The 19,520-nt window shown below is 46.8% G+C and overlaps 1 protein-coding gene and 1 non-coding gene across 3 annotated transcripts; both read left to right on the plus strand.

Annotated features, from left to right (window-relative positions):
* Nucleotides 1-897: 897 nt before the first annotated feature.
* TMEM107 (transmembrane protein 107) lies at nucleotides 898-12,233 on the plus strand. Of its 2 annotated transcripts, none has more exons than XM_059668679.1 (5): nucleotides 898-1,111; nucleotides 1,253-1,320; nucleotides 1,400-1,500; nucleotides 2,653-2,749; nucleotides 11,501-12,233. In XM_059668679.1, exons 1-5 carry the CDS (start codon nucleotides 1,025-1,027, stop codon nucleotides 11,511-11,513), a joined length of 366 nt encoding a protein of 121 aa, XP_059524662.1. In that variant the 5' UTR covers nucleotides 898-1,024; the 3' UTR covers nucleotides 11,514-12,233. The 2 variants fall into 2 exon arrangements, with proteins under 2 accessions (XP_059524662.1, XP_059524661.1); XM_059668678.1 differs by lacking the exon at nucleotides 11,501-12,233 and adding an exon at nucleotides 2,958-3,759 and having other exon boundaries at nucleotides 905-1,111.
* On the plus strand, nucleotides 3,622-3,758 carry LOC132219428 (U8 small nucleolar RNA). Its single transcript, XR_009449440.1, has one exon. It is a non-coding gene; the product is annotated as a U8 small nucleolar RNA (small nucleolar RNA).
* Nucleotides 12,234-19,520: the final 7,287 nt, after the last annotated feature.

Below are 19,520 nucleotides of genomic sequence, written 5' to 3' on the forward strand. Positions count from 1 at the left end.
CCCTGGCCCAGGGTAGTGGGAGGCCAGAGGGATGCGGAGGAGTTAAGGGGAGAGAGTGTCCATGCCTTGGGCATGGCGGGACCCTAAGTGGCGAGGACAGCGGTCGGAAGCGAGCAACCCTTACGCGGAGGCATCCCGGGCCACGTAGTGGGGGCTGAGGGCTGGGGGCTGGGGGTGGGGGCAGGGGCCGGGGACCGAGGGGTGGGGGTGGAGGCTGGGGGCCAGAGGCTGAGGGTGGGGGCCGGGGACCGGGGGGCGGGGGTGGGGACTGGGTGTAGGGGAGGGGGCTGGGGGTGGGGGCTGGGGGCCGGTGCTGGGGGTGGGGGTCGGGGGCCGGGAGCCGGGGGCTGGGGGTGGGGAGGAGTGGGGGTGGGGGTCGGGGGCCGGGAGCCGGGGGCTGGGGGTGGGGGCTGGGAGTGGGGATGGCGGCTGGGGGCCGGGAGCCGGGGGCTGGGGGTGGGGGCTGGGGGTAGGGGTGGGGGCTGGGGGCCGGGGGCTGGGGGTGGGGAGGAGTGGGGGTGGGGGTCGGGGGCCGGGAGCCGGGGGCCGGGGGGTGGGGGTTGGGGGTGGGGGCTGGGAGTGGGGATGGCGGCTGGGGGCCGGGAGCCGGGGGCTGAGGGTGGGGGCTGGGAGTAGGGGTGGGGGCCGGGGGCCGGGAGCCGGGGGCTGGGGGTGGGGGTGAGGGTGGGGGTGGGGGCCGGGGGCCGGGACTGGCGACGGGGAAGAGGAGGTGTCCCCGGGCTGGGACAGGGCGGGTTTCCGTCCGCCGCCCCGTGCGGCAGATTTGGCGGCGAAGTGCGGGTCACACCGCAGACACCGACAGCTCGGTGACCCAGAGGCTCCCAGCGGCTCGAAATCCACTGCTCTCGCGAGATCTTCGAAGATCCGGTCCGAGCGCCGCTTTCGTTTGTTGCCACGGCAACTGGGCGGTGCGAGTGCCCGCGGGAAGGAGGCGCCCACACTCCTCCCCGCGAGCCCAGGGGATTGAGAAGTAGCCATCCCTGAGCTCCCAGCCCCGGAGGCCATGGGCCGGATCTCGGGGCTTGTGCCCTCTCGTTTCCTGACGCTCCTGGCGCACCTGGTGGTCGTCATCACCTTATTCTGGTCCCGGGTAAGACCTACGACCGCCCTCCTCCCGCCGCATCCCCACTGTGGTGGCCCCTGCCCGGCCCAGCCTCCGCCGGGACCTGACCAGTCGGGTCCTCACACCCCTATTTTATTTTCCATTCTCTTTGCCCGGCTCGCTCTCCAGGACAGCAACATCCAGGCCTGCCTGCCTCTCACGTTCACCCCCGAAGAGTACAGGAAGCAGGACATGCAGTGAGCACTTTGGGTGGGAGTGGAGGGGCCTTAGAAGCCCAGACCCCACCCCCTGAGCCCACCCCCTTCCTCTCTGCAGGCTGGTGGCAGCGCTCGCTGTTACCCTGGGCCTCTTCGCAGTGGAGCTGGCCGGTTTCTTCTCAGGAGTTTCCATGTTCAACAACACCCAGAGCCTCATCTGTATCCTTTCCCACAGGGCCCATTTCCACCACGCACCCCCTCGGCCACCTAAGAGCCCTTTGGGGTACAATAGTGTCTGCCCTTGCAGGCAAACAGAATCTCAGTCAATGCAGATTGAATTCAATCCGCAATCATTTGTCAAGCTCCTGCTAGGCACCAGGCAATGGAGATCCCAAATGAGGGAAAGCACAGTTTTCTACCTTGAAGAGGAGGCAGACCCTATAATTCAGTGTGATAAGCCCTGGGCTATCGAAGTGTGTGAACATATAAAGTGTGGGGAGCCGGCACGGCCATGGCATACTCATGCCAGCTCAGCCTGGTTCAGTGACCCTGAGCGGGGGTGGTGAAAGGCTTAGAAAAGACAGACAAGAGAATGAAAGCTGGGTCTCGGTGGGACGCTGCCCCTCTGATGGACAGCGCCAGTGCCCACAAGCCATGGCTTTATTTTATAGCAGATCCCAGGAGGCAAAGTAAGGGCGTGATCAAGATGTTTAGAACGTTCTCGTGGGTTTCAATCCCACTCCACTACATGCACCTGAACTACATCGCTCAGGCACGTGGGGCCACGTGTTCCGACCACAGATTCAAGCTTACAGCTATAGCTGTTGGCTAAAATTGTGCTGGGAGGGCTCTGCCCTCCAAGCTGGGACTTGCGCGTGGCAACGAGAGGACTGTACCCTCTTATTAGTCCGAGGCTTGAACCTGTCCAAACACTGTAGCCGCGCCCCATAATAAAGCACTATGGGAACTCAGAAGAGACAGAGGAAGTGAGGAAGATGGATCAGAGAAGGCTCTTGACCATTGAATTGTGGGCCAAGAGGACCAGGGCGCTGGTGGGTGATTCCAGCAGAATGTATGTATCAGGTCACTGTGAGCAATCTTGTGTGGCCTGGGGTAGAGGGGGAGCCTGTTCCTACCTCATCTGAAGAGTCCAGGCTGGCCCCTAGATATGCAATGGGGTACCCTGGAGGCCCAAATGTGCAAGCTCAGTTCTGGTCTCATGGCTCTCCTAAAACTCAGAAGGCAGGTCTGCTGGCTCTGGCCTTTGCAGTTGTTGAGGGAGCAAGAAGTGACCCTGAGAGAAAAGGCCTTTTCTGGCCCATCACCACCTGTTGATTCAAAGGTTTTCCTTGACTCAGGTGCGTTACCAAGCCATCGGGGCTCACTGTAGTGCATCTGTGGCCCTCTCCTTCTTCATATTTGAGCGCTGGGAGTGCACCATGTACTGGTACATTTTCGTCTTCTGCAGGTACAGTACCAGTCAGTGTTTGGGGGTGGGGGAAGAAGGTTTACTCGAAATTTGAAGGTTTACTCCACAGGTGAGATACCAGATCCACTCCAGCTCCTGTAGTCTTTTGAAGTTCTGCCCCACCTATACTTTGGGGCGGGGTGTCTGGCTTGGGGATTTGAGGGTTTTTATTGGAAAGGGCCCTAACCCTACCACCCACTTCCCGCAGTGCCCTCCCGGCTGTCACTGAAACGGCATTATTCATCAGCGTCTTTGGGCTGAAAAAGAAACCGTTCTGATTACCTTCATGAGAGCATGAAGACAGGCTGGAGGAGCATTCGCCGTTCCTGGGAGGAGGAGCCCCGCCCCCCCCCCCCAACTCCCCCTAAAACGGCATTTGGTGGAGGATGTGTTAGAGTAATTAACTGTCGAGTTTGGGATTTACTAGCGTTTTATTTAGAGTTTTGTAAGTAAATCCTATTTTAGAGTAGCCTCAAAACTTATAAAAATTTCAGGGGAGAATTGGGGTAGCCAAACTACTAGAGAAACGGAAGGCTGTTTTCCAGCCTTGCAGACTGGGAGATAATATGTACCGCTTTTATCCTGGTTATTACGGTCAATGGCGGAAGGGAGTGGGCGGAGATATGTAAATAAGTGGTGCTAACGGCTAAGACTGCACGCTCGCGAGCGGAGCATTCTGGGAGAATTTAGTTTATTCCTTTTGATTGCCAAATGGAAAAAACACAGTATTTTGAAAGATATGCAAATAAGTGTAGCAACAGTAAAGGAGGAATCTGAATAACTTTAGTGCTCAGGCTAAGGGGTTATTTACTCACCCTATCTTTTCGTGGGATCCCTTTCATAGAGCTCGGAGTGCGCAGAGAGCACGTTTATCGTCAGGTAGGATAATCCTTACCTGTCCCTCCGTTTGGAGGGCAGATTGGAACATGATGATTGGAGATCGCATGATTCGTGATTAACGTCTCTGCGTAATCAGGACTTGCAACACCCTGATTGCTCCTAATCTGATTCTTCCTGACGATCTTTCCCCCCCTTGTTTTACCTTGGCAGTAGAAAGCTACTTGCTAGGGTGTTAAGCGTCTGTTTTTTCGTTGCTGTGGTATTTTACAGTGTTTTTTAGTGGGAATTCAGGACCATTTGTCTTAAGTTTCATATCTGAGCTACAAGTTTTCGCCATTGATACTCAAAAAGATTTGGAAAACTTGAATGAACAAAGAATCATTTTGTTTCTTTGGTTTTCTATAAGATGGTAATGTAAAGAACAACTCACAAACGTTAATGTTGATCAGCGTTGGTGTCACAGATGGTCTACCTTCTATCTCACTATGGCAAGAAAGGCCACCTGTTCAACGGGGATTTTCCTGGTGGTTGGAGCTCCCACTCTGAAACCTGGCAAACTTGTTCCCAGGGGAGCAATATCCCACCTCTGCCTGCCAGCACATGGCAAGAACATGTTTAAAAGGTTATTAAAACACATATACCAATTAGGTATTATACATACAAACTACAAAAGTTGTAACCGATTAGGTATTATACATACAAACTACAAAAGTTGTAACTTGTCACAGGATAGATGCTTCCTGGTTTGGTGTATGTTGGGAAGATGGAACCAGGACATTCTAAACAATCTAATGGCATCCTAAAAGATGCTTTCTGGTGTTGCCTCTCAGGTGCTGCCTCACACATACATAGCCTTTCGCTGTCCATATTTTCTTCCCCTGGCAGCCCTTTCCAATAAAAATTGAGGAAATATTCTTCCAGGATTTGTAAACTATTATCAGATTTGTCTAGTGTTTTCTCATGTTTAGATTGAGATTATGCATTTCGGACAAGAATATCAAAGAAGTGACTCAAGTCACTGAGGAACCAGAAGTTTCAACATATCTTCATTGTTTCACTTTTTCTCTTACTTGAAAATGTAAATAAAAATATCAAACAACATTCATGTTGAAACTATATAAATGGATACAACTCCATTTATGAAATGGATATGAAAGTGAAATATAGAATAAAGAATATTGTATATTTTCTTTGTGCATTGTTACATATCCATTATATTAGTGAAATTTGTAATAAACTTATGTACATACATAAATGGACACTTTTTTGAAAGTTGGTTAACATTTGCCAGCACACTCCTGCCCTACCATCCCACGAAACTACTCATCATTAATTACTCCCTTGTGTCTAAAACCAGAGGTCACTTTTCAGACATTATTTTTAAAATATATTTTTATTGATTTCAGAGAAGAAGAGAGAGGGAGGGAAACATCTATGATGAGAGAGAACTGTTGACCAACTGCCTCCTGCACATCTCCTACTGGGGATGGAGCCTGTGCTCTGACATGACCGGGAATGGAACTATGACCTCCTGGTTCATAGCTCAACCCTCAACCACTGAGCCATATGGGCCGGGCACTTCTTAGACTTTAGCTTGACCTCTTTTCAGCATATAACATGTTGACTACTCTTCTCTTTTGAAAAATTTTTCTCCCTTGGCTTCTGAAAATTGATTCACCTGGTTTACTTCCTACTGTCCTGGCTGCTCCTCAGACCCATCCAGTGAATACTGATTGAGGACCTACAGTGTATCAGTCACTGGGGACATAATACTGGTTTGTCTCCTTTGCTTGTCTCTTAAATGGTAGTGGTTACTATTCCTTGGTTGACTTCATCTGCCTCTTGTCTTCAAACACCAACCAGATGCTGCAGGTTTCCCAGTCTTGGCTCTCTTATGTGAGCTCTAACCCAGGGCAAAAGCTATGGGAGCAACCTGAGGGTTCAGAGTGCACCCTCTATCCTTGGCTGTGTGATCAGCAACAGGTAGGTCACTTAAGCTCTCTGTGCCTCAATTCCCTCATACACACTCCAGAAGTCACTACTACAGTAGCTACTACAAGCGCTTCAACTATTTGTTTCTTAGTCACCACCAGAAGCTTTGCCAATTAGCATCAGAAATAGGTTTCCAGCCCTGCCGTGCTGGCTCAGTGGTAGGGCATTGACCTATGAACCAGGAGGTCATGGTTTGATTTCCAGTCAGAGCACATACCTGGGTTGCAGGCTTGGAGAGTGTGCAGGAAGCAAACAATCGATGATTCTCTCTCATCATTGATATTTCTATCTCCCTCTCCCTCTCTGAAATCAATAAAAAAATATTTTTTTAAAAAAAAAGACATAGGTTTCCACTTTATTGTGAAATTAGTGGCTTGTTAATCAGAATAAGCCAATCACAAAAAGATAAATACTTCATGGTTGCACTTATATGTGGTACCAAAAGCAGTCAAATTCAGAGAGACAGAAAGTAGAATGGTGGTTGCCAGGGGCTAGAAGAAAGAGGGGAGGGGAATTATTAAGGGGTACCAGTTTCAGTTTTGCAAGATGAAAAGAGTTCTGGAGACTGGTTGCACAATAATGTGAATGTATTTAACATTACTGCACTGTACATTAAAAAATATAGTTACAATGGGTTAATTTTGTTATGTATTTTTACCTCAATTTTTTTAAATAGGTAATTGAAAAATAAAAATATCAGTGGTAAAAAGTGGGATTATTCAATAAAAGAACAACTGAGTAACCATCTGGAGGAAAATTTGGATCAATACCATCCACAAATATTACAGGTAGATAAATGATTACATGCCCAGCTGGTGTTGCCCAGTGGTTGAGCATCAACTTATGAACCAGGAGTTCATGGTTTGATTCCTCATCAGGGTGGTTTCAGACTTGCCCCCCAGAAGGGGGTATGCAGGAAGCAGCCAATCAAAAATTCTCTGTCATAATTGATGTTTCTATCTCTCCCTCTCCTTTCCTGTTAGGAAGGAAGAAAGGAGGGAGGGAGGGAGGGAGGGAGGGAGGGAGGGAGGGAGGGAGGGAGGGAAGGAAGGAAGGAAGGAAGGAAGGAAGGAAGGAAGGAAGGAAGGAAGGAAAAAGATTACAGTATAGCCCAAGCTAGTGACTTAGTTGGTTGAGCATTATCCCGAATACATCCAGAGGTCACGGGGCACAAGCCCGTATTGAGGGCTCGATGCCCCCACCAATGTTCCTCTCTCTCTCCCCCCCCCTCTCTCAAATCAATAAGAAAACATACTTAAAACAAAAGATTACAGTGTAAAAAAATGATGAACTCAAAGAAACCTTGAAACTTTTAACCTTTTAATTGTGAATAATTTTAGACCTATGGAAACTGCAAAAATGGTACAAAATTCCTGAGTACCCTTTACCCAGCTTCTCCAAATATTAACAGCTTGCATAGCCATCCTATCTAATAATAGGCAAACATGGTAATTGACCGTACCTTCACTACGCCTCCCATAGGCTAATCAGCATGATATGCAAATTAACCACCAACAAAGATGATGGATAATTTGCATATGCAGGCAGGGCGTGTCAGCAACATCCCGACTGCCCCACTGCCATCCGGGGCCTGCTATTTGCCACCTGGGGCGGTGGGGCGGGACAGCGCCATCCCACCTGCCCTGCCGCCATCTGGGCCTGCTATCTGTGACCTGGGGCAGCGGGCGTCCCATGTGCGACCCAACTCAGGGCAGCCAGGCAGGGCAGCAGCTATCTGCTGGCCCGCCCAGGTGTCCCGTGTGTGACCCGACCCAGGGCAGCGGGGCAGGACAGTGTGGCTCCTCTATCACCCCAGTTTCCTCATCACAGCTCACTTGGGGACCTAAGCCTTTAGTTGGACATCCCCTGAGGGCTCCCTGGCTGCCAGAAGGATGTCTGACTTCAAGCTTAGGCCTGATCCCCTGAGGAGTGGGCCTAAGTCGACAGGTGGACATCCCCCAAGGGGACCTGGACTTCAAATGGGTGCAGGCCGGGCTGAGGGACCCCCCCCCAAGTGCACAAATTTCTGTGCACTGGGCCTCTAGTCTATATATATAAAAGCTAAGCGACCAGAAGGAATGGAAGGATAGGTCACTATGACACTCACTGCAGACAGCCAACCAGCCCAATGGGGGCGGGGCTGACCGGCCAACCTCCTGCAGCCCCTCCCCTGGCTTGCCCCACAGATGGGGCCCCTAACAAGGTGGGTCAGCCGGACCCCAGCTGGACCCCACCCGTGCACAAATTCATACACTGGGCCTCTAGTGGTACAGTAATTGAAACAGGAAATTATCATTGATACAATATTATTAACTAATCAATAGGTCTTATTTAAATTTTGCTAGTTTTCCAACTAATGCCCATTGTCATTCAGGATCTAATCCAGGGTTTCACATTGGATTTAGTTGTCATGTTTCCATAGCCTTTTCCAATCTGAGACAGTTCCTTGGTCGGTTTTTTTGTTTTGTTTTGTTTTGTTTTATTTTTCCCCCTTGACACACTTGAAGAATAACTGGTGAGTTATTTTGTGGAATGTCTCAGTTTGGATTCGTCCAGCGTTTCCTCATGACTGGGTAGGTTATGCATTTTGGGCAAGAATACCACATGCAGAAGTAAACAGTTTAGAATGGGGGAGACATTTCTAAGTATGAAAACAAAACACAGAAGTCATAAAAGAGAAGACATACATTTGAACATATATTAAAATGTTAAATGCATGCATGGCAAAAGTTAAAAGATAGATGACAATCAAGGGAAAATAGAATTCATATTGCAGAGAAAGGGCTAATGTTGATACATAACTATCTCCTACAGATCTATAAGAAAAACACCAACCCAATAAAAATGTACAAAAATATGTATGGACATTTTACAGAAAAGAACATATAAACAACTCTCAAATATATTGAAAGATGCCTAACCTCATTCACCATAAAAAAATGCAAATCACCCTGCCTGGTGTGGCTCAGTGGTAGAGCCTCAGCCTACACAGCGAAGGCTTGTGGGTTTGATGCAGGTCAAGGGCACATTCCTGGGTTGCAGGTTTGTTCCCCGTGTGGGAGGCAACCAATTAATGTGTCTCTCTCTCAGACCCATATTTCTCTCTCCCTTCTTCCCTTCCTTTCCATTCTCTCTAAAAAAAATAAAAGAAAATGCAAAACATGTTTAATTTATATTTGTAATGACCAAAAAGTTTCATAGAAAGTTGTAGAGGGTATGGGTTTAAGTAAGCAGGCCTCTCCTGTTTGCTGGTGGGAGTAATAATTGGAAATATATCCACAAAAAGCAATTTGGCAATATCCATCAAAATCAATAAAAATTACAAGTACCCATACCCCTTTGACCTAGGATTTTCATTTATAGGAATTAGCCCTACACATTTGCATATAGGTGAAATGGGAATGTGTGGATTATTTATTTATTTTGTAGTTTAGTTTGTATTGGAAAAGATTGGAAACAATCTAAATGACAATAGGGGCCGAAACCGGTTTGGCTCAGTGGATAGAGCGTCGGCCTGTGGACTGAAAGGTCCCAGGTTCGATTCCGGTCAAGGGCATGTACCTGGGTTGCGGGCATATCCCCAGTGGGAGATGTGCAGGAGGCAGCTGATCGATGTTTCTCTCTCATCGATGTTTCTAGCTTTCTATCTCTCTCCCTTCCTCTCTGTGAAAAATCAACAAAATATATTTTAAAAAATAAAATAAAAATAAAAAAGACCCTTTCGCCCTAGCTGTTTTGGCTCAGTGGATAAAGCCTCAGCCTGCAGACTGAGGGGTCCTGGGTTCCATTCTGGTCAAGGGCACTTGACCTGGTTGCGGGCTCGAGCCCCAGTAGGGGGGTGTGCAGGAGGCAGCTAATCAATTATTCTCTCTCATCACTGATGTTTGTATCTCTCCCTCTCCCTTCCTCTCAGAAATCAATAATATATATATATATATCTCCTTTCTCCTTTCTGTCCCCCCACTCTTTTCCTTAATCATTAAGCCCTTAGAACCTCAGGTTCTGGTCAGCATCAAACTCTCTTAAGAACTGCCAAAACCGGTTTGGCTCAGTGGATAGAGCGATTCCGATCAAGGGCATGTACCTGGGTTGCGGGCGCATCCCCAGTGGGAGATGTGCAGGAGGCAGCTGATCGATGTTTCTCTCTCATCGATGTTTCTAACTCTCTATCTCTCTCCCTTCCTCTCTGTAAAAAATCAATAAAATATATTTAAAAAAAAAAAAAAGAACAAAGCCGCCGGTCTCTTGACCACAGAAACAAGAGTTTGGTCTAGCTACAGATAACATCGTGGCTTCAGTTGGGTTCAACCCCAGGCCCAGGAAAGCACAAAGGCCAGACAAACCACACCCCCATGAAACCAGACAGAACAAAGCCAAGACTGACGTCAGGACTCAATACAGTGATTAACTACTCCTCTGGTCCCAACCAATCAACAGAGCCCAAGACCCCAACTCCTTTAGCCACCGTGAGTAATGATTTCCCCCTATATAGCCCATCACCTGTGACTCCAGTTGGGGCGCCATTTCCTTAAAAATAACCCTTTACTTTCTTGGCTGCAAATTCCTGTTCGTGTTTGATTGGGCTTTGATGCACACAGGCAAACAGAACCCTTTGGTCCAGTAAAACAGAACCCTTTGGTCCAGTGTTGGCAAGTGTCTGGATGATTATGTCCATCAAAGATCTCAAGGCTCTCCCTCTTGGGAGCAGGTCCCCGCCTTTCCCGTGGCCTCTTCTTCCCTTTCTCTTAAGCTCCAAGGGCCTTTCTTGCTTCCGTAACTTGTTTCCTATGCAGCCCAGCTGGCTCACTTCTCCTACCTCTAAAACTTTCTAAATGAACTTTCTCTTATAATTTGAAAAAAAATTAAAAAGATCTCCTGGTGTGTTTTCTCTTCAGCTTTACTGAGGTATAATTGACAATCACACTGTGTTTAATAATCTCTTTTCTTGTGTGTTACTGCAACTCCTGGTGCCAGCAGAATGCCTAGCATTGTAGAATGAAAGAGCCCTCATTTAGCAAATGAGGGAAATGAGGCCCAAGGAGAAAGCCATTTGCTTCAGGACATCATGCAGACAGGACGAGCTGGGATTAGAACCCGAGTCAGTTTGGGATTAGGCCAAATCAGCTGCCTCATTATTGCAAGAGTTGATCGAGCACCCACTACCAGCAGGCTCTGGCTTGGCAGGTGATATGGAGGGAAATAAGGAAAAACATGGCTTCTTGCCAACCACACTATTTTAGAGGGGGACTCCCTCCCCACCCCCCATCTCACCCCCCGCAAATAGAGGAGCTTGTCGACCCCAGTGAAGCTCTAATGAATGGAGGTTGAAGAGTGAGTGGGACCAGGAGGGATCCCCCTCTCCTAGTCCCGGCAGACTCTGACCTGCCTGTCTTCTCCTGCCCACACAGGGCTCTGGCTTGTGGCTCCCGCACTGCCCATGCCCACACTACCCAGCTTCACAGTGGCCTTGAGGGCTGGGCCTGTGCTGTCCAGCTGGTTCCCTGGCTAAACTGGTAGCAAGTGATCAGGGCTTTATGAGTCTAATCAGGGCTGTCCTTACAGGAACACTGGGCAACGGGTCCTGCCCAAACCCATCCTCCCCAAACAGGTGCCCAGGAGTCCACTATTTAGGCAACTTTTAAAAAAAGACACCCCAAGGCACTTCTCAAAGCCTAGGTTTCCCTAAATGTAAAATCAAGATAATGCCTTGCTCATGGGACTGAAGGCTGAGCATGGTGGGTATTTACAACGGTCCTAAGAGCGCTGTTGTAATAGCAAAAAACACACACAAAACAACAACAACAAAAACTGGAAACAACCTAAAAGGCTGATCCCTGAAGGGTTAAATAAACGGTGGTAAAGCTTCTGGTTAAACATGGAAGAGGGGTCATGAGCATTTGTCCTCTCTCCTTTCCAAAGGTTAACCAGGTAACAGGAGAGCAGTCACAGTGGTGTAAATCTACGAGGCCTACGAGATCAGGAGAGAAGACAGCGGCAGACCAAGGATTTCAGCAAGGTTTTGGAGGCTGGGCGTCAGGAGGAGATGATGCCCAAAGATCCTGCAGGTCCCCAGGTTCTGGGTCTGGCCACGCTAAACACGGGGAGCTGAGAGTCTGTGTTCAGTGATGAAACCCCTGGCGCTGCCTCACCTCACACTGTGTCACACACCCCACCCCTCCCTCCCCACACTCATGTTTGAGGAGGCTTTGAATTTGGGGGCACTAGGCCCAGGCCCAGCAGAGCTGAGGACTGAGACTAGAAACAGGACCTCCATCCTACTCCAGATCCACTCCCTCATCAAGGGTGGGATGAACAGGAGATATTGTTCTCTCAAAATACTCAATGGACCAGAGAAAGCCTGTCACCACCAACACTGGGAGTCCACGTGAAAAAGCTTCCATTGTCCTACAGCAATACTAAAAGCCAATGAATGTCCATTCACGCCCCCCACCCCCACACACACACTTTCCAATCATCCTCTCGGTGGCTCCCTATTGAATATGAACAGAAAGCCACAGACCAGCAGACATTTGAGGAAAGCCTCTAAAAGAAAGAGAGACACTCTCCCATCCATATACAGTATTAAAAAATGGCTGGTGTGGCTCGGTTTGGTTGAATGTGGTCCCATGCATCAAGAGGTCACCAGTTTGATTCCCGGCCAGGGCACATGCCCTGCTTGTGGGCTCGATCTCCAGTGGAGGATGAGCAGGAGGCAGCCAATCCATGTCCAAGTTTCTCTCTCTCTCTCCCTTCCTCTCTCTAAATTAAAACATATTTTTAAAAAAGCTAAAGAAATCTGGAAGAGACAGAGATACTAGGGAGCAATAATAAAACAACAAAAACCCCATAATTTAAACTTTTTAAAAAATGGAACCCTGGCTGAGTAGTGGTTGCAGGTTCTATCCCAGGTTAGGACACATACAATAATCAACCAATGAATGCATAAATAAGTGGAACAACAAATCGAAACAAATCGATGCTTCTCTCTCTCTAAAAAAGAAAAGAAAAAAGGGGCAACTGAATACATATAGTCTATTAGTATTTGTACTTAAAATAGAAAAAAAAAAGTATCTACAAGCATTTACAAGACTGGAGACAGCAGCTGTGTCAGGTAGGAATCCTGGGCAGCTGGAAACCAGGGTTCACTGTACATTCCTTTTTAACTTTTGAATTTTGATCACTGCCTATTACCTAGTTTAAAATCTAATATTGATCTCACATCCTCCCACAACCACATCAAAATTGCAACTAAATTACAGAACAGCCATCACTGAGAGGCTTGAAATCTAGGGGAACAGAAGCCGTATAGTGAAGGATATGAAGAAGTCACGCTGAGACAGGTAGGAGGGGTGGAGATGGGAAAGGCTGGCCCCACACCCACATGTGGGAGGGATGTCTTGGCTGTGGAGGTCCTCCTGGAGAATGAGGGGCCCCAGCCCAGGGTTCCAGTGCCAGGAAGACAAGTTTCCATAACTTCTGGCTGTGAAAACTAGCTGGGATTATGGCTGAACGAGCTGGAAGACTGCTGTAGTCCCAGGTGTTTCTCCTAAAGGGCCCCACACATGGACTTACTCTGACTCACTCACTCTGAGCTCCAGGGCAGGGGCAGCAGCTTGAAAGGACGAGGGACACATGGGGAGGAACTGAATTGTCTCGCATCAGGATGAGGGCTGGAGGGGCAGCTTTCTCCAGACAGAAGAGCTGGCATTAGCCATTGTTTCTTTGCTGAGCCCTCCCCTATAGGTGCTGGTGGGCACCATAGCTGAGTCTCCATCAACCTGGCTAACACTGTTTACCCTGCCCTGATGATTCCCTGAGACCCTGCCCCACTCAACTTGTGGGCCACCCAAGCCATTTCCAGGGGCTTTTCCATAAAAATGGCCTCTTTTGGCTTATGCTTCAGACTTTACTAAAATCTCTCAAACAAGCCACATCTGGCCTTGGCATGCCATGTACCTTTCACTAAGTGGCTCTGGGCCTGGCACTAGTGGCAGCCAGCCTTGTTTTGCAGTTTGGTATCTCCTGGTCACCTCCAAGCCCAGGATAAATAGCAGCCAACTGTAGATTGCTCTGTAGCTCATGTTGGGTGGCCGGGTAGCCAGGTGGTGGCCCCAGACAAGGCACAGGCGGTGGCTGACCTTGGCCTGCACCTCCTAAGAAGCCTTAGACCCAGCATACCTAGTGGCCAGCTTCAGACCATACCAAAGCACCTCCATGAGCTTTGGAGAATGAAAGGTGAGTCCATTTGATGAAGTCACTGGAGGGGTGGACTCAGTAGGCACCAAAGCCCTACTGAAGTGAGTCCTGCTCCATGGGGTTGGCTCCTCTACATGGTGATGGCTAGTCCTCACAGCCAATTGGCCTGGGCGCAAATCCCTCCCACTGCTGTGCCAACAGCAATCAAAGCTCAACTACAACAGAAGGGTCCACACAGCCCACATAGGGAATGCACCTGGAGCACCAGCCAAGGAGGCTGCACCACTGGCCCTAGAGGACACCTACTACAGAAGGCCACTCTACCAGGACCGGACTGGGAGACACAGCAGCTCTAACTAATACACTGAAACAACACAGGGAGGCAACCAAAAAGAAGAGACTAAGCAGCATGTCCCACACCCTGCCTTACCCCGGCTGAGGTGATGAGTCCACTACTCACGTGACCCTCCACCTTTGTGGATTCCTCTTGGTTTGTGATCAGTGTGTTTCTTGAGGTTGTACAAACTTGTTGACTGAAATCAATACTTTTGTTTGTATTCTCTGCACTGTTATGCTCTCTAAATGGCCCACTGAATATTTTTATTAACTTGTTACACACATTTTTTGTCTTTGTCTACATTATTTCTTTTGATGGTCTTTTATTTGGAAGGTTACCTGCTGTTGCGTTTAATAAATTTGTTTACTTGATTGACAAAAAAAAAAAAAAGAAAGAAACATGTCCCAAATGAAAGAACAGAACAAAACTCCAGGAGAAAAAAAAAAAAACTAAACAAAATGGAGACAAGCAATCTACCAGATGTGAAGTTCAAAACACTGTTTATAAGAATGCTAAATGGCCGAAACCGGGTTTGGCTCAGTGGATAGAGCGTCAGCCTGCGGACTGAAAGGTCCCAGGTTTGATTTCCTCAAGGGCATGTACCTGGGTTGCGGGCACATCCCCAATAGGAGATGTGCAGGAGGCAGCTAATCGAGGTTTCTAACTCTCTCTATCTCTCTCCCTTCCTCTCTGTAAAAAATCAATAAAATATATTTTTTTTTTTAAAAAAAAAGAATGCTAAATGAACTTAGGGGAAGAGTAGATAAACTTAGAACTTCAACAAAGAGATAGGAAACATGAAAATGGAGATAGGAAACATAAAAAAGAAATAGTCAGAAGTAGAGAATACAGTAACAGAAATGAAGAATACATTACAGAGAATCAGCAGTGTAACAGAGGAAACAGAAGGATCAAATTAGCAATTTTGAAGATAAGAAAGCACCCAATTTGAAGAGCAAAAAGAAAAAAATCCCTCCCCAATGAGGATAGTTTAAGGAACCTCTGGGACAATTTTAAACAGACCAACATTCTCATCATGGGGGTGCTGGAAGGAGAAGAGAGAAAGAAATTAAAAACCTATCTTAGCCCTACCCGGTTTGGCTCAGTGGATAGAGCGTTGGCCTGTGGACTGAAGGGTCCTAGGTTCGATTCTCGGCAAGGGCATGTACCTTGGTTGCGGGCACATTCCCAGTGGGGGTGTGCAGGAGGCAGCAGATTGATGTTTCTAACTCTCTATCCTCTCCCTTTCTCTCTGTAAAAAATCAATAAAATATATTTTTAAAAAAACCTATCTTAAAAAATAATAACAAAAAACTTTCCTAACTTGATGAAGGAATAGACTTAAAAGTCCAGGCAGTGCAGAGTCCCAAACAAGATAAATCCAAAGAGGCCCACACCAAGACACATCATAATTAAAATGCCAAAGGTTAAAGATGAAGAAATATTTTTTTTTAATGAATTTTTCGAGAGAGTGGAAGGGAGGGAGGTAGCCGGGAGAGAAAGAGAGAGAAAAACATCTACGTGAACAAGACACATTGACAGTGGCCGGGGTCAAACCTGCAACCCAGGTACATGTCCTTGACTGGGAATTGAACCTGAGAACCTTCAGTACAAGGGGTGATGGTCTAACCATTGAGAACACTGGCCAGACCAAAGAGATAATCTTTTTTTAAAAAAATATATTTTATTGATTTTTTACAGAGAGGAAGGGAGAGGGATAGAGAATCAGAAACATCGATCAGCTGCCTCCTGCACACCCCCTACTGGGGATGTGCCTGCAACCAAGGTACATGCCCTTGACCGGGATCGAACCTGGGACCCTTTAGTCCATTGGCCAATGTTCTAGCCACTGAGCTAAACTGGTTAGGGCCAAAGAGATAATCTTAAAAGCAGCAAGAGAAAAGCAGTTAGCTATATGGAAGCTCCCTTAAGATTGTCAGCTGATTTCTCAACAGAAACTTTGCAGGCCAGAAGGGATTGGCATGAAATATACAAAGTGATAAAAAGCAAGGACCTACAACCAAGATTGTTCTACCCAGAAAAGCTATCATTTATAATCCAAGGACAGATAAGGAGCTTCCTAGACAAGAAAAAGTTAAAGGAGTTAATCACCACTAAACCAGTATTACAAGAAATGTTAAAGAGTTTTCTTTAAGAAAAAGAAGAAAGATTTTTAAAAATATGTACAATAAAATCGCAATAAATAGATATCTATCAACAATTACTTCAAATGTAAATGGTTAAATGCTCCAATCGAAAGATATAGGGCCCTGGATGGTGTGGTTCAGTTGGTTGGGAGACGTCCTATGCACCAAAAGGTTGCCTGTTTGATACCGGTCAGGGCATATACCCAGGTTGCGGGTTCGATCCCTGGTCAGGGTGCCTATGAGAGGCAATTGATCAATATTTCTCTCTCCCTCCTCCTTCCTTTCACTCTTAAAATAAAAAATCAATAAAAACATATTTTAAAATAAAAGATATAGGGTGGCTGAATGGATAACAAAACAAGATCCTTCCTTACATATGCTGTCTACAAGAGACTCACTTCAGATAGAAATATACACATAGACTGAAAGTAAAGGGGTATAAAAAGATATTTCATGAAAATAAAAACAAATCCAAAAAGCTGGGGAAGTAATACTTATACAAGATAAAATAGACTTTAACACAAAGGTTATATAACAAGAGACAAACAAGGACCCAGCAATTCCACTTCTGGGTAATTATTTGAAGAAACCTAAAACACTAAATTGAAAAGACATATGCAGCCCTGATGGGTGTGCTCAGTGGTTACAGCATCAACCTCATGCACTGAAGGGTCCTGGATTCAATTACTGGTCAAGGGCACAAACCTGGGTTGCAGGTTCGATCCCTGGCCAAGTCAGAGTGCATGGGGGAGGTGATTTCTCTCCCTTCCTCCCTCTTTTCCATTCTCTCAATGGTGGAGGGAAATATCCTCGGGTGAGTATTAACAACAACAGACATATGTATCCATATGTTCATTGCAGTATTAATTACAATACCAAGGTATGGAAGCAACCGAATTGCCCATCAATAGAACAGATGAATGGATGAAGAAGAAATGGTGCATATACACTGAGTGGCCAGATTATTATGACCACCTGACGGTTGTAGGCAAATTAGCTATAATTTCACGCTGAAGTTGAGGGCCAGACCATTATAAATAGGGAAGCAGGTTGTTTACCACGACAGTAGAAGTGATTTTTTTCTGAAGATATGGGTATACAATGCGATTTAACAGCCTTTGAACGTATACAGTATATATAATGGAATATGATTCAATCATAAAAAAGAATATAATCTTGCCATCTGCAACAACATGGATGGACCTAGAAGGTATTGTGCTGAGTGAAATAAGTCAGGTAGAGAAAGACAAATACTACATGATTTCACATATACATGCAATCTAAAAAACAAAGTAAATAAGCAGATTCATAAATACAGAGAGCATTTTGACAGTTGCCAGATGGGAGGGAGGTTAGGGGAATGGATGAAAAAGCTGACGGTATTAAAAAGTACAAATTGATAGTTACAGAATAGTCACGGAGATGTAAAGTACAGCATAAAGAATATAGTCAATAATATTGTAATAATTGTGTACGGTGTCACTTTGTAAGTTATATAAGTGTCTAATCACGTATACACCTGAAAGTAATATAATATAGTAAGTATGTCAACTGTAATTTAAAAAGAAAATTATTTTATTTTTAAAATATATTTTTGTTGATTTCAGAGAAGAGGAGAGCGGGAGAGATAGAAACATCAATGCTGAGAGAATCATTGATTGGCTGCCTCCTGCTGGCCCCACACTGGGGATCGAGCCCATAACCCAGGCATGTGCCCTTGACCGGAATCGAACCAGGGACCCTTCAGTCCGCAGGCTGACGCTCTCTCCACTGAGCCAAACCGGCCAGGGCAAGAAAATTATTTTAAAAGTAAATAAAATCTAATATTGAATTTTAAAAATATCATTATCCTTAGATAAGATATTGCATTTTTTAAATAAAAATAAATACAACAAAAAATTTTTTCTTCCAAAAAAGGAGGATATATGAACCTTCCAGAAAGTTTAAAAAAAAAAATAATGACAAATGAGTTGGGAGGTGACCAGGGAGCCTCAGCTTTATGTATAATATTTTAATATTTTGCAAGGAGATTGCAGTCACATTGTTTTTGCATTAGGAAACTGAGCACTTGTAGCAATCTCCGTAAAGCCTCTGGCATACAGCAGGTCCCTGGCACTTCCTCTCCTCTCCAGGAACCCAGGGCTTGGCAGGCAGCTCCAAAGCCTTCCTGACGGAGGAGGGCTCCGTCAGGTCACGGAGTTTGGGCAGCTGATTGGATGGTGGTGGTGCAGCCTCTGGGTCTGCATTCCAAGCACTATTCCTAACTAGAAGGCCTTGATCTACATGCTGTGTTGAGGGACACACAGGGTCTCTGAAATGAATGCCTATTTTGGTCTGGTTTGACTCATGTGGATGGAGCAAGTTCATTAGTGTGGAATGGCCCAGCCCCCTTTCGTCCCATCTTCTCAGCCAGTTATGTTAGGAGAGGGAAAAAACAAGAAATGAAAACCTTTATTAAGTATCAACTACATCTGAATCACCAGAGGTGCTTGTTGGAAGTGTACTTGGGCCCCTCCTGCAGTGGGGCCCAGAGATTCAGCTGACAGGCCCTGAAGCAGGTAAATGTAGAAGCCAGATCTCAGTTATACAAATGTTACTTTATTTTCCTTTAGTTCAACTTACCCTTATCTGGGTCTCCATTCTACCTGCTCATTCCCTCAATCATTTCCAGGTCATCCCTCCCCTCCCCTTCTCCTGCCTCCACCACGGATGGATCTAAATTTGGGGAGTTCCTTAACACCACAGCACAGGTTTGGGGCCGGGGAGGGGGGGGTGCTGCTCAGTGAGAATTCTCCGAGAGAAATTCTCCCAGTCCCCGACCCCATGGATCACACATGCCCTCATTTCTGCTCTGGGGCTGCTCCCACCAGGGTCCAGTAGCAACTGCCAGCTCTCCACGCCACAGCCCGCAGCAGCCCTGCCGCATGGAATTTATCTCAGGTTCTGTCCCTTTCATGTCCTGGACTCCGCCATCAGTGGAAATGAGACCAGGCCTAAACCAGTGTCTACCTCCTTGTCTAGTCCTCGGCTAGCTTCACAGCTAGTGCAGGGAGGGTGTTGGAGCAGAGTTGGGAGGGGATGTGCCTGTGTGTACCTCCTTCCAACTTCCTGTCCCACCCCCAGGTACTGTGGCTTTTGAACTTAAAAGCTTAGAATTTGGTATTTTTGTTCACTGGCTAGACTAGAGAGTGGAGTAGTTTCAGGACCAAAAAGCAAGAGCCAGCCCCCCACAGTGGGATCTGAGGCCACCATGGGAGCC

Source organism: Myotis daubentonii, chromosome 16 (genome assembly GCF_963259705.1).
Source record: "Myotis daubentonii chromosome 16, mMyoDau2.1, whole genome shotgun sequence".
NCBI lineage: Eukaryota > Metazoa > Chordata > Mammalia > Chiroptera > Vespertilionidae > Myotis > Myotis daubentonii.